General features: G+C 41.7%; 1 protein-coding gene across 1 annotated transcript; it reads right to left on the reverse strand.

Moving 5' to 3' along the window:
• Positions 1-10,918: 10,918 nt before the first annotated feature.
• LOC130583491 (deleted in malignant brain tumors 1 protein-like) lies at positions 10,919-13,486 on the reverse strand (the record flags this gene model as incomplete). Its single annotated transcript, XM_057382882.1, has 5 exons — positions 10,919-11,300; positions 11,913-12,301; positions 12,414-12,586; positions 12,806-13,017; positions 13,336-13,486. Coding segments are annotated over 5 exons (1,205 nt in total), but the record flags the coding sequence as incomplete, so codon positions are not given.
• Positions 13,487-14,699: the final 1,213 nt, after the last annotated feature.

The following is a 14,699-nucleotide window of genomic DNA, read 5'->3' on the forward strand; positions in this document are numbered from 1 at the left end:
GGTCCTTGGGGTGGTCTGCTCCAACCCCACAAAACTGCACCATTTATACCAGAGGGGTTCTGCTCTGCATCAAAGGCGTGCTCTGTGCAATCTGATCCCTCTCCTGAAYGCCCAGCTCCATGCCAAGGAAGTGGTTTAGGGAGGATTTTCCTTTCTCTGGGTACATCCCGAYATCCGGATGAGCCGATCCCGCTGGCCACCGAGATCTTCCCCAACACTCCCAGCCCCTCCATGGCCTGGTGGTGGTGGTGGGGCTGTTCCAGGAAGCTGGGATTTACCTTTGGAGATTAGGCTGTTTGGTGAGGATTCTCATGCCACCCACTGAGACAGTTTCCAATTTACGACCACGCTAAGCCAGATTAAATTGGTGTGAGGATTGTGCCAGAAGATTAGCATCCTACAAATGTCGGGAAAGCCTCAAACAGATTCTCTTTGTCTGCCAAAATTACTCCTGTAAGAAGCAGTTTTTATGGCTTTTTCTTGTTTTCTGACTCCTCTTTATGCTGGGAGAAGATCCCTCCAGCATCTTTCTGATCTTTCTGATCTGCAGCTCTCTCTGTCTCACTGGCAATAAAAGAGCTGTAAGAGATGTTGGCCAAGGCATGGCTGGACAATTGCTGAACCAGAATAATCAAGGAAATGGAGCAAGGCAGGGCCACAAGGTGCTATCAATGTATTTTTAGATGAAGAGTGAGAAACTACTGACAGGTTTTTATTTCATTGTTGTGGGTTATGTGATCAAAGAATGAGAGGCAGAAGATACTGTAGTGCCAGTGTAAATGCAAATTAATAAAGGATAAGGAGAAATAAAGTCATAATTGAGAGGAAATATACCACAGGTTGTGCTGGATGTACTTGCCACTTGTTTTCATGGTATTTTTTTAATGTTAAGTGATTTGCATGATGAACAGGAATCCCACCTAGGAAAGGCCATCCTTGACTGGATAAAATTGGCTTCTATCAAAGCTGTGGATCCAGCAGGACCCTCCATCTTCTCCCTGGCATGAGGTGATGGAGTCAACACCACCACAACCTCTGATACCCTAAATGATGCCTCCAGCTCTGCCTCACTCTGTGCTGTCAGGGGAAAGGACTCTGCTACAGACTGAAAACACAAAGCTGAATTTTCTTAGCTGAATTTAAAAGGAATAGAAATTCTTTCAATCCATGAATGCTTTTCTTATTTTCTTTGCACTGTGCTGCTMTATTTGGAATCATCCTGATAAAGGTATGGAAAATGATATGGAAAGAACACAATTGAATGAAAAAATCTTTGTATGAAGAAGCATCAAGATTTGTTTTTTTCCAGCATTTCTGAGTCTCCTTTACGAAGCAGGAACCAAGGAAGTCATGCAGAGGGCTAATCCTGTGTGCCAGGARCCAGCAGTGGTGACAGTAAGGATTGGTCCTGGAATTTCAAGAAGGTGATCTTGGAAGAGCAAAGATGTTTCCCAAACATCTTTTTAAAGAAATCTGTCAAACTATGGTCACAGGAAACAAACAGAGTGTGCAGTGCAAGAGCTTTGTGCTGGAGGTTGGGTGTTGATCTTTCCTCACAGAGCGAAGTTTTGCTGCCCTGGCAGATTTACCCCTCCCTGGAAATTGCTTCATTTAGTGTTAGAATTTCCRTAAAGATCTGGACCGAAGGGACTAAAAGCAGAAGGAAAAAGCGGAGCTGTTCGGGAGTTGGCTGCCACTGGAGGGCAGCGAGGCCCCGTCCYTGGGAAGGGAGCACGGGAAGGATGCTCCAACACCGCAGAGCTGCTGTGCCATCCCTAAAACGGCCTCCAGCTGAGCGAATCCCTGCAAAAGTGAGCAGAGGTGAAAATAAACGTATTCATATTTGTAAAGAATTTCACTGGAGTGCTTTTGAAGGAATGAACTAGGACTAGCTGCCTTTCTCTGGTACACGTATTTCTTATACAAGTGTTTATTTGTATTTCTCTTTCCCTGGAGAAAAAAAAAACAAAAACCAAACCACTGATGGTTGTATGAGCTCACAACTTTTTCTCATGCTATAGCAATATATTTATTATTTCTTTCAACATCATGCTGCACTTCTGAATAGTTTTCTTATGCAGCAAATCCTTTTATTTTTTACTGAGCCTGTTGCATTCCCAATGATCTGGTGTGGCTGTGTCCAGTGTCCAGACACCATGGAGGAGTTCCCTGGGTCAAACCCACTCCAGSCCCTTCCCCATCCMTGTTCCCTKYCCTGGACATGCTCCAGCCCCTCAATGTCTTTGTTATCCTGAGGGACCCAAAGGTGACCCCAGGCTCTAAGGTGCCTCAAATCCAAAATTTGAGGATTTGAGTGCCAGCAGAGGGATGATCACTGCCCTGGTCCTGCTGGCCACACCAATGCTGGAACAGCCCATGTTTTCTCTCTGCCAGCCTTTCCACTGAAGTCCAATAAATCCTCAAATGAGAGGTGTTTTTGCACCCTGAGTGATCAGAGAAAAGGCAAATCCCAGCTGAAGTAAATCACACCCTCAATGACATAACCTGCAGATTCCCTGTRTTTATGGTGAATTTATTGTGAAGTGAAAGCTTTACGTACAAAGCCATTGCCTTTGGACAAAACTGAATCCTGAGTGCTGGGTCCAGCTTCCCAGTCCCAGAGGAGAATTCCCTGAGGATAAGGGTGCCMCATCCAACCTCTGGAAGCCCCAGGGAGGCACAATCAGGGGTGAAGGCCATCCAAAATCGAGGGGTGTCGGTGACCTTGTCCCCACACGTGGCAGGAGAGGTCATTTCCCTGTCACCCAGCCCAGGCTCTGTGTCCACACACCCTGCTTGTCTTGGCACAACCTGCTGCATCCCTGCAGCTTTTCCTGCTTTTCTCCTTCACATGGACAATGGTTCTACTGGAGAGCTTTTCTCAGAAAATCCCTGTGACCTCAGCAGCACCACGGGCAGGGTCACACAGGGTGCCACCAGCACCGGGGACATTCTCCAGCGTCCTTTAAACATTTGTCATCACAGACATGGGGGTGGCCTTGGGGTCACCCAAATGCCTCTAAATTTAAGTGGATTTTGGTAATAAAATCAGTGCAATGAGAGCATGGACTGAAGTGTACAATCTGACTCACTGTCAGTGCAGGGAAGATAAAACMCTGTAGGTTGCCAAAGATAAAATTATTTATTCCCAGCTGCATAGCAGTTATGAAATCAGTAGTAATGAAATAAATTACCTGTGTTAGACAAACATGAGTGGATATTTATTGATATGTTGGTTAATTATTAGAAAGAAACATAATTATTAATATGTTTACAATGAATTTAAATTTATTCTAGGAAAATCAAGGTTCAATTCATCAAGCTGAGGGTGATCAAGACATGAGGTTAATCAAGCCAAAGCAGCACAAGGTCACTTTCCTGCAACTGAATTTTCTGTTCTTGCATTTTAATATCACTTAAGGGCTTTTGAGTTTGATTAGGAAGAGAAAAAAGTCTGTTAGGGTGTGAGGTAAATCTAGCCAATAAATTCAAACATAAATAAAATTAAATATGATGTTTTATGCAACACCTTTTCTATTTTAAGACCTGAAACTTTTAGCAACCTAATTCAGTAAAGGGGTTTTTCACACACAAAAAGCCCCATCCTTTCAGTACTAAGGCAAACCATATCTATATTTAAGTTTCATATATTAAATCTCCTTAAATATTAAAAATCTATTGTTAAGTTCATGAAAACTCATGTAAATCAGAATTACTGCTTTCATTGTGGTCAAAAACCACTGAATTTTAAGTTTTTCCTCATGCATAAGCTACTGAAGAAACTAAGTAAGGTGCAAATCAGTAATAATTTAAAGAAATTTTTTATGATAGGGTGATTTTTACAAGATATAAATGGTTGAATAAATACGAAATTGAAAATGTCAGGTATTTCAGTTCCCACAGAAGCTGACAGAGGAGGAAATAGATAAAATATACATTTTAGCAATTCCAGTTTCTGTAAAATTATCGGCATTTTTAGGGCAGGTTTTTCACCCARAGGGTGGATGGGCTCCTCTGGGAARTGGTSACAGCAAAAACCTGCCAGAGTTCAGCTTGGACAGCACAATTAGTCAGGTGGGTTAATTGCAGGCAGCCCTGAGAGCAGGGAGTTGGACTCAATCATGGATTGTTTCCAAATCAAAATATTCTGCAATTCTATAGTAACATTTCATCTTTTTTGTAGAACCTGAAATTGTCCAACAACTGAATAATTAATTGTTAGCTGGTTTTCCTTGCTAACAACTTGAAAAGTCAGTGGAGAACAGGATAAAACTTTGCAACGTTTTTCACATCAAACAGACATTTTAAAAAGTTGTCAAGGTTAAATTGGATAAGGACCTAGAAAAGCCAGAAKGTCATGGCACGTCCTTCAGAGGGATCTGACACAGCTCTGGGTTCTTTTTCTTGCTTTCTGCCCCTGGGCTGCAGGAGAGTTGTGACTCCTGAACCTTTGCATTTGGTTTATCCTGATTATCTCACTCAAATAAATGACCTTCAGGCATTCAATAAAAGCTTTGTCAGGGTGGGATATGTGGGATTAGGACCTGAAGTTCAGGAAAAGTCTCCTCTGTGAAAGTTTGTTGGTTCTATAAGGGCAGAATGTGCCTCGGGTTTGATTTTGTTGCTCCTCCCCTGTCTTGGTAGTGAGAAAATAGAATTGGTTACAGAGGTTGTGGGTGATTTAAAAAGTATGAAAGGAGGATGGCTGTTCTGGATGGACTCTGACACTGCTTAAAATGCTCTAAAAGGTTTTGAATCTTAGATGGATGGAAATTGCCATGTCAAATGTTAATCAAAATTTTTTAAAAAGAGGGAAACACTGGCTAGGACAGAAATTCGGTGACAATATGCTGTTAAAAGAGGCACATTGCTGKATAGAAATGTGTTTTATAGTTCAGGGAAGCATTTCTCATTCTGACAAAATTAAAAATTTTTGTGGCTTCTTTTGATCAAGCAAAAGTATTGCCTTGTACAGGAACAAACGGCACTTCCAGGTGGAGTTTTCAGTCACTGCAGCAACAACTGCATCTGTCAAGGAAATGGTGCTGAAGATGTTGAAAGAGTAAGAAGCAGATTAATGCAGTTTATATTATTATTTTAGGTCTAAACTAGAAGTCAGAGCAATTTTGAAGTACATCAGTTTATGACTATAGGGGGAATAGGATTTTTTAAAGTGTTAGTAATAAAAAGGTTGTATAAATCAAACAATGTGGTTACTAAAATGAAAATCCAAGGCAAAGGAAAATAAAATCAAGGAATTTGATTTGACAGGTTTAAAGTGCTACATAGGAATTGTTACTGCAAGATAAGAAACTGAAAAAGAAGCAATGGCTGATGTAATTTCATACAATGGAGGTACTTTTAACTCCTAAAAAGTAAATTTATTGCAGTTTTTCTAGTAAATTTTTCAGCAAGAGTAAAWTTTTAGTAGCTTTATTTTTGGAGTRCCTTAATTGTTGTCTGGAGCCCTTCTCTTTTGTGGCACCAGTGGTTTATCCTTCTCCTTGGATATCCCAGGGCAGCCCTTGGCCCAAAGGGAACCGGGGAGAAAACATTACCAGGACGATGCATTAACATAAATGCAAAACATACCAGGGCAATACCAGGATCCTGCCTTATCTGCAGGAAACAAAATGCTATTTTTTTTTTTCAAAATCCAATGCCAGGAACCCCTCAGCACTGCCCACGTTCTAGCCTGTGTTTCAAACAGTTAATTTCCAGCCTGATCTGTGTCACCCCAGCTGTCACCCTTTGCTGCCTTCGGGTGAATCCTGGTGGTGCTGGCAGGGAGCAGCCCTCTTGTCTTCCTCAACAATGCATTCCTCAGCGAAATTCAACCAACTTCTGACACAAAGAGGGTTTGTCTCAGCCTGGCAAAGCTCGGATCAAGTGTTCCCTGCTCCAACCCAACGCTGCCGGGCAGAGCCAAAGGAAACTGARGCAGCGGTGTCCGGCTGCCCTTGGGGCTGCACTGGTGAAATTCTGAGCCTGAAACAGGAATGGAAGGGTCCAGCATTTGGGAAAAAGGGCCTGGTTTTGCCARATAAAATCATGGAATYRTTRGGGTTGGAAAAGAGACATYTTTGCATGGAGCCACAGARCCCTCACATGAGCAGARCTCAATTTTTGTCGYATCTCATGCRACAAAATTGTGSRTGAGTTGGTGAGTCTGACRGAGTTAATGAAGAAAATAAAATTATYGGTTGAGTGAAATGATCTCCAGRGTATATTCCTGTAGYTATTTGATTGGAATTTGGTGCAAGCAGTRGGGCTCAGAACTCAATTTTTGTCGTATCTCATGCAACAAAGCCCTGCTTGAATCCAGGCTTGGCAATAAAAGATGGCAACAAATCCCAAATGCTTCAGAAACATCTCAAATCTATCACTCAGATAAAGAGAAAATCCACCTCTCTGAAGCGATGAAAACAGAGAAAAATACAGGAAAAAAGGTGACGGTCATCCAGACTTGGCAGGCTCTTTAGAACAGCAGCAGTACAATTAATTTCTATATTACACCCTGTGACTAATCCACTTATTTCAGAAAAAAAAAGAAGAAAAAAAATTGRTTGGATGGGTACCAGGTGATTCAGGGCAAAAGAGGTGACCCAAGTGTTATTCTAGGAAATGAAAACAGCTCTTGCTCCCAGTGACGCAGCCGGGTCACTGATGAGTTTCCTCAGCCAGGAGAGATTTCATTAAAATAGACATTTTGTGTCATGAGTCTGAGAGAAAAAATTTCCCAATGTTCACAAGCTGCTGTGAGAATTTTACTRTCTCCTCAGTTTTTGCCATCTAGATAAGAACTGCCAAAAAAATTAAAACTACAATAGGGAGATTCTAGTGCAATTCTGTTAAAAAAGCTTGCTAATGAGTTGGTGAGTCTGAYGGAGTTAATTAAGAAAATAAAATTATYGGTTGAGCGAAATGATCTCCAGAGTATATTCCTGTAGTTRYTTGATTGGAATTTGGTGCAAGCAGTGGKGCTCAGGCATTAARGRACCCCAAARYCATGRCTGGGGRCAGAAGGTTGTGCTCAGCTGATTTATTCAGCTTGGTGTCAATGGATATCTGTGAGATTCCATGGAAAACCATGGGAAGAAAGCAATGAAAACAACAAAAAAATCGGGTTTCTTACCCATACCCTGCAAACCCTAACTAGTTCATTAAAATCTCAATCTACATGAGGATTTGTTATTAACAACTGGGAAATGAATCTACTTGCTGGCTATGAGATGCAGAAACAAAGCCATGTTTATTTATACTCAATTATAAATATTTTTGTGGCGGGTTCCTGGGAAGGAGGACCACAGAGYTGAATTATCTGCTTCATACTCCAAAATTAGAATAGAAAGATAAACAGGACAGGAAATCCAGCATACAAACAAGCAAACAAGAATTTTGTTTTTGAGTTTTACTTCAACCCCAGTTCTGGGCAAATAGATGACTTGGTACTGGGAATAGCATAAAGTCAGGAACTCATACACCCAGTGCAATTATTTACTAAAAAAATATGTACGTATTTGAACTCAACTTGTTTTGGATCCCTTCTCTTCCCATTTAAGAAACCTTCAGGAGAATTGCTCAGAAATGTGAAGTTTTGTCAGAGTTTTGGCCGCTTTCATCTGCTTGGTTGYTGCCCGTGCCCAGTGGGATGTGGGAGAAAATTGGTGAAAAATAAAAGAAATTTTAAAAACATTTTAAACRTCAAATTAAATTAAATTAAATTACATTTCTTGTGATCCCGCAGCCTCCTGGCTGCCAGGGCAGCATGAAGAGCTGACAAATCCTTGACTGAGTGTGAGAGCTGCTTATAACCATCGGTGTGTCATCAACATTATTCTCATCCTGRATCCAAATGTGGCACTGTACCAGCTGCTAGGGAAAAAAAATAACTTTACCCCAGCCAGAACCAAGGCAAGGGTGTAATTAAATCATTAGGTTGATAYTTTTAAGGGATTTTCTCATGGTGCTGCAAGTAAAACATTTACTGGTGCTGAGATGATTATTTGAGTACATAAAACTGAGTGGACAAGAACGTGCTACGTGGTTGAGTCGTGACAGACACACCAGGAGGAAAATAAATAATCTAATACCAAAGTCAGACAGTTATTCAAAGGAAAAAAGCACCAAGTGATGGTTGGTGTGTCTCCTCTGAGGGCAAGGAGGTGACAACAATGAGCAGCCASCAGAAAATTCATTTAAAAAGAGCAAAGAAGTGTCCTTCACGTGCTCCTGGTCCTTGACACSGTTGTGTTTGCAGGCACAACCCTCACTGTGGGATTGGAATAACACAGATCCCTCACAAACCAAACAAAAAAACCAAAACAAAAGGCCAGATAAACGATTTCAGCTTACATTTTGACTTTAATTCTTTGTGTTTTTTAACTAGGACATGAAAGGCAAAAATTCCAGGTCTTGCTTTTCATGTTTTCATGCACCAGTGAGAAATGTTTATGTGGGATTTGGCTGTTTGCATTTCCAGCATATTTCGGTCTGATTTATGAATGTGCACAAGACATTCTGAAAGGCTGAGGAGCCAAACTCTTCACAACCACAAAACATACAACCGTGGAGAGAAAAAAATTAAGTTTTGTGATCAGCAACCGAAAGTAATGAAAATTGAYCAAAACTCTTCCTTCTGGAAAGTAGATATGAAACGTTTTTTACCTCTTGACTGACATTTTGTTGAGAGCTGGAAAGTCTCCTAGTTGAGGTTCAATCTCTTGGATGAATTTGTGGTTTTTGTCTGGTTTGGGGTGCATGTCAGTGGAATATCACAAGCCATTAGATATCAGAAGCCTTTAGAATAGATTGTGTGTTTCAGCCTTAAATATCGCAAACAAAACAAGCTCAGTACCTTTTGAATTTGGATTTATTCAATCTAGAGAAGTGAAAACTTAATGGAAAAAATATCAATTGATACTCAAAATAATTAGAATATTGTATAGCCACAGTTTCAGTCACCATGGTAAGAATAATTTTTATATTTCCTTTTGAGGGATGATCCATTCTCACCAAATGAAATCTTCCTTCCTTTCAATAAAYCTTGAAATATTTCTTGATGCCTCATTCACATTTCCACTTCAGCTCACAAAATTTTGAGGCATTAGATAAATGGTTTTAGAATGGTGTGAGAGGAGAATTAAAGAGGARGAAAATGATAAAACGATTGTGCTGAACAACTTGTGGCATGAAAGTTGAAATTATTCCTTAATCCTTTCAGAGCTGTTAGGATTAGAAAGCTGTTCTAAGGTWTTGCAGCAGAATTTATTGTAGATAAAGATATCACAGCTTCCTGCAAATGGCACAGTGAGGCATTTTGGCAGCTCATGAAATGCAAGGTTTGCCCTGCAGTCACGCAGTGAGTGATGCTGACCTTTGCTCTGATATTATCCCATGTGAAAGCTGCTTCYTCAGTGCCACCCTTGCAGGAAAATCATCAAGGATAAAACCAACAGCTGCCAGGATGGTGACAGCACCAATCAGCAGTGAGAGGGAACTGTCAGCAGCAGTGAGAAGATATTTAGATATTTATATTAAGATAAATTTGATTTCAAGACATTTAGAAGCCCCCTGTGTAGTGTTTCAGAAGGAGGGGCTCCGATCATCAATTGGAATTTTTAATCCAACAGACCACACTCTTCAGCACAGTAAAACATTTGTATTTTAAGCACAGAAACATGAATTTGAAGAGACAAAATAGATTTATTGCTTTGTAAACATTCCTTCCTGTGATTCTAAATTACACTGCTCACAGAACAGATTAATTTTAGCTCAGAAATCTCTGCATTTTATAAATAAGCACAGACTCATTATTGTTTCAAYGAGAAATTTAGTATTAAAAGAAATACTCAGAATAAGTAGAATATTGTGCAGCCACAATTCCAGTTGCCAGAAGAGCCCAGCCCCACGAGTGAAAGTTATGGGGGTCTGATCTCAGCCTATTGAAGATCAGAGCACAAAGAGCTCCAGGGTTAAAGGGATGGCTCCCAGATCAAAGCCASAAATAAGCAAACTCACAGATTCACTGCTTTCAACTATTTGGACAGGCTTCATATTAGCAGGGATGACAACTCAGCTCAGTAAACTTCATCAGCAGAAAACAGTCRAGGGAATGAAATGTTTCTCAAGAAGCCTGGGAGTGTGATCCCAGCTGGAATCATGGGATGATTTAGATTAGCAAAGAGCTTTGTGGTTATCAGGTCCTACCCTTAAACTAGCACAGACATGTCCACTATTAACMATTCCCCAAGTGCAATCAAGTTCACAATCAGACTGGAGCTAATTAGCACAATTCCAGGAGTTACAGCACTAAAATGGATTAGAGGCACCTCCTCTTTGGGACAGCCAGAGCAGTTGCACATTTTAAAAACACAGATAAAAACAGAGCCTTGCAAGGTGTCGATCCATTCCTTCTCATGGCAAAGTTGGCAAAAGCAGATTTTAGTGACAGAAATGCAGAGCCATGGCTTTTCTTGGTTATCTCAGAGCGAATGTGAGTGAAATTTATTCATCTTTCTGATGCCTTATCAATCAGGCTGATCTGAAAGAGAGGCCAGACAAACTTAAGAGAATGAGAATACACAACTTTAATCCAGGCCTAACAGGSCYMCTGGTACATTAGGGCAGACAAAGCCTCCTCCTGAGGCTACACCCAAAATGGACACCGGGTCACAAGATCTTCACCTTTTATAAGTTCTGCCTTATTAACATATTGGGCCTTAATTCTCCAATGATCTTTACAGGTGATGATGTCAACCACCCCAAACTTGCTCCCCCCCAACTCACTGTTGTTTACATATTTTGGGGCTCTCGGGCAGTGAGGTGTCCTTGGATTTGGGATTGAGATTTGGGATTGGGATTTGGGATTGCGATTTGGGATTGGGATTTGGGATTTGGGATTGAGGCTCAGAGAGGGATTGTTTTTTCTAAAGATGAAAGAACGGTAGTTTTAGTGCTGTACTAGGGAAGTACGAGAATACAGATGCATGAAAATAGAGAAACTAAAAATCCTAAAGCATCATTTCCTGGCGGTCCCATCCGGAGCACCCTCTTGTCGGAGCTGCAGGGGTCCCAGCAGCACGTCCACGCTTTCCTCGGCAGCGCTGGCGTCTCTCTTGACCCTGGAGCTGCAGCCCCGGTAGCAGCGCGAGGAGAAATCGCCCAGCCTGCACACCATCAGCCGGCACTTGAGGTACACCGACGCGTGCCGGCTCATGAACTCGAAGGCGTTGAACTTGAACCGAGCAAAGTGGCTCGAAGGGGAGTAGAACGTGGCGTAGGAAGGATCTCTAGGACACCTAGAAAGGGGCAAAAAGGGGAATTAGTCTTCGTGGATGCACACACCACATTCCTGCAAAATTACAGATTAAATCTAAATTGAATCGTAGTTGGGTACTAAGAACACAAAGGGATAAAAATGCAGCTTTCATAGCATAGTAGAGACTTTAAAAATACTGACTTTTTAAAGTCCTATGAAGCAGCTGGAATACTGGCAACTCTTCTTTTTTTTTTTTTTCCAAGAGAAGGAGACTTTAAGTGGTGAAGAGGGAAGAAGAGACTTTTAATAAGTCAGTGCATAGGCACAAAAGACTAGTCTAATGCTGATTTTACTAAAATATTTAACTCCCAGCATGACAACTGCTACTGCCAGTTTTCACTGTCTCATCTGCATTGCTCCCACTACTTTGAGTTTTGCTCATAGGACAAAGAAGAACTAAGTGAAATGCAACGATAGTAGGGTCTAAATGTTAATTTCTTATTTCCAGGCTCATACTRTAAAAATAAAAAATCAAAGATCCCTTTTCACTACCTGTTGATAGTGAATTCCAACCCAATTGAGATTGTCTTTTTTTATTTTAAATAAATGTGGATTGCAGGTGTGCTTCTAACAACATGAAGAAAGCTCTTACCCATTCCTGACTAAGTAATAGGCCAGAGTGTTGAAATCACGAGGGTCAGGTGATGCCACACAGGTGTCCACAGCCACCTTCAGATTGGGATCTGAGCTGTGGAGACAAGCCTGCAGGTACAGATTTTGGTTGAGGTCRATGTAGTAGGGAGAGCTGCGCACTTGCTGCTGGAACGCCGGGGAATCATAGAAAGTGATGTTCATGCTGTATTTTCCAAACTGGTACTCGTTGACGTCCACAGTGTCCTCTGCAGCGTACATCACCTGCTGCCAAGCCTGCCTCAGCATTTTGCAGCTGATGTGTAAGTTGATATTCTTTTTCCTCTTGATTATGTACCCGGAAGACGCGACCCTGATTGTGTTGGAGTAGTTGATTGTATCGTTGTTCTCCTGTTTAACACGCGATTTAAAATCAGGAACCGCACTTTTGTTACACTCCATGTAAATTCTAAGTTTTGCTAAGCTTAACTATGTACTTGAGTGCCCAAAACAGGGAGAGTACCTCTTGTATGGTCCCACAGCCGTTGTAGGGGATGTTGAACACAACCTCCTGTGATGTGACCATGGGTCTGCAGCGATTGTCGTTCAGGGTGAYCCCCTGTGCTGAGTAGCCTTGAGACTGGAGGTAGTCCCTGCTTACCACTACGTGCATGTAGTCTGACAAGCAMACAATGGCTGGTAGAAGAAAATCACACAAAATATTAGTACTTTAGGAATTTGGTAATGATTAGAAGCGTGTTTTTTTCTTAATTTAGAAGTCAGGCAGTTCCCACCCCAACCCATCATACTTCACGCACATCATTCAATTTCCACAAATATCTTTAAATTCACACAAATATTTATTTTGCAAACAAAAGCAATAAGGAGGCTTGTCTAAACATACAAGGAACTTACTGGTGTTGTGACCTGCTGGAATGGAGGAGTAGTGAGCCTGGAACCCTCTGAAGGAGTATCTGGAATCGCTGTGGAAGCGAACACTCATCATGTTTGAAGAGGACACGTATGTGGGAAAGGAACCGGAGCAGAACCTCCCGAGAAGTGGGGAGGAGTGGAGAGGCCCATCATAGACTTCAACGTAGTCCTGCTGGCAYGTGCCACTTTGCATCCTGGTGGGCAAACATCAGCACCTCGTCAAAACCATTTCAGAAACTCAGATTTCACTGCCTAACGTGTGATAAAGTCTTTCAATTTTTAAAGTTTTTTTTTATTGAAAGCCAAATTTAATCTGGCTTGTATGTGGCTTTAGCAGAAAACAGTGAGCAAAAARTGCAACAGCAATCCAGATTTTGATCTGGTCTTCCAGCTATGGATGTTATTGGAAGTATCTTTAAAATTGGGAAGGTTGCCTGTTTCAGATAAGTTTTCAGASTTCTCAGGTAGGTTTTGACTTTGATATTTGCCTGGGGAATCAATGTTTTACTTACGCAATATCTCTAAATGTGAGCGTTACACGGAAATTGTTCTCTACTTGTATTTCCCACACGCAGTCAGCGTCATTTGGATAATCTCCAGGGTAGTTGGGACTCTGYAGCACCCCAGAGGAATCTGAGACTGAGCCACCGCAAAAATAAGGTGCTGCAGAAAGAAATGGGAAGGAATTTATCACTGCAAAATTCTGCAAAAGTGTTCTTTAGCTGTGTCTCACCCACAGCTGTCAAAAAGCAGGTCCCCTGCTGACTGCMGGTGATATTCTGTAGGAGCCAAATCAAAACAAATATTTGCTTTTGCTTTAGGTTTGCTTTCATGATGGATTTGGAATTCCCACCGTGGTGGATTTCCATGCATGGTGTCAGACTACCCTCTTCAGGCTGGGCTGGAAACACCTTGATGCTTTCTGTCCTTTTTTACAGATGAGGTGGATTCTGGGAGGTGTCCTGGCAGTAGAAATGGGAGTGCCTTCCTCAACAGACAGCCTCCCCTGGGTACTCTGCTGGCTCTCTTTATTCCTCTAAGGTCTTTGGAGGGTAAATAAGTTGCAAGTTTTCTAGAAAAATCTAATTTTATGGTATCAGACTGAAATAAACACTTCAGGCTGCTGGGAAAAGTCTTAAGTATAAACACAGCTGCAAAGAGCTGCAGTGTTCCTGTCAGCATGAATGGCATAATTCTTGTTAAACACACAGATAATCCTGAAAGTTCCTCTGTAGGAAGGTGAGCACAAGCTCAGAACATAAATCCTACAAGATGTGACATTTAAAGGTGCTAATCCACTTTATACTCTGCTTAAAAATGATCACTCACAATTGCAGTGGTATTGCCACAGAGACAAAAGACAAATTTAACAAATTGTGCAACAGGGAGACAGATAGACTACAAATTAGAAAGRTGAGAGCATTACCTGATGGAGGTTCTGAGCCAGCCACAGCAGCTGTGGGGTGAAGAAAGAAGAGGCACAAATGAGTATTGTTGCTCATGAGAAAGGTCCTGGGGCACTGACATGCCCTGCCTTGGGGCACAGAGAGTTAAAATGGGGATCACAGGGAGCAGAGGATGTGGGCACAGAGAGCCATGAGCTCCATAGCAGGCCCTCCAGTGCAAATGGAGGGGCTTCTCTGCAAAAAAAAATCTCGTTTCTTCCAGTCATATTCCCAAAGATGGAGCATGTCTAGGAAATATTCTGGTACTACCCATGCAGGAATTGAGCCGATTAAGGCAGAATGAAAATGTTGCCTCTGCTTACAGTGAGAGGCAATCCTCCACAAAGAGTTTCATTAAACCAGCAATGCTGCAGACTTCCTGCACTCAAAGCACAGCTGCCCCATTTGCCAGCTCTTCTCCATGCTCTGTT

The sequence above is a fragment of the Malurus melanocephalus genome, unplaced genomic scaffold, assembly GCF_030028575.1.
Source record: "Malurus melanocephalus ecotype Western Australia unplaced genomic scaffold, MMel_1.1 scaffold_591, whole genome shotgun sequence".
NCBI classification, from domain to species: domain Eukaryota; kingdom Metazoa; phylum Chordata; class Aves; order Passeriformes; family Maluridae; genus Malurus; species Malurus melanocephalus.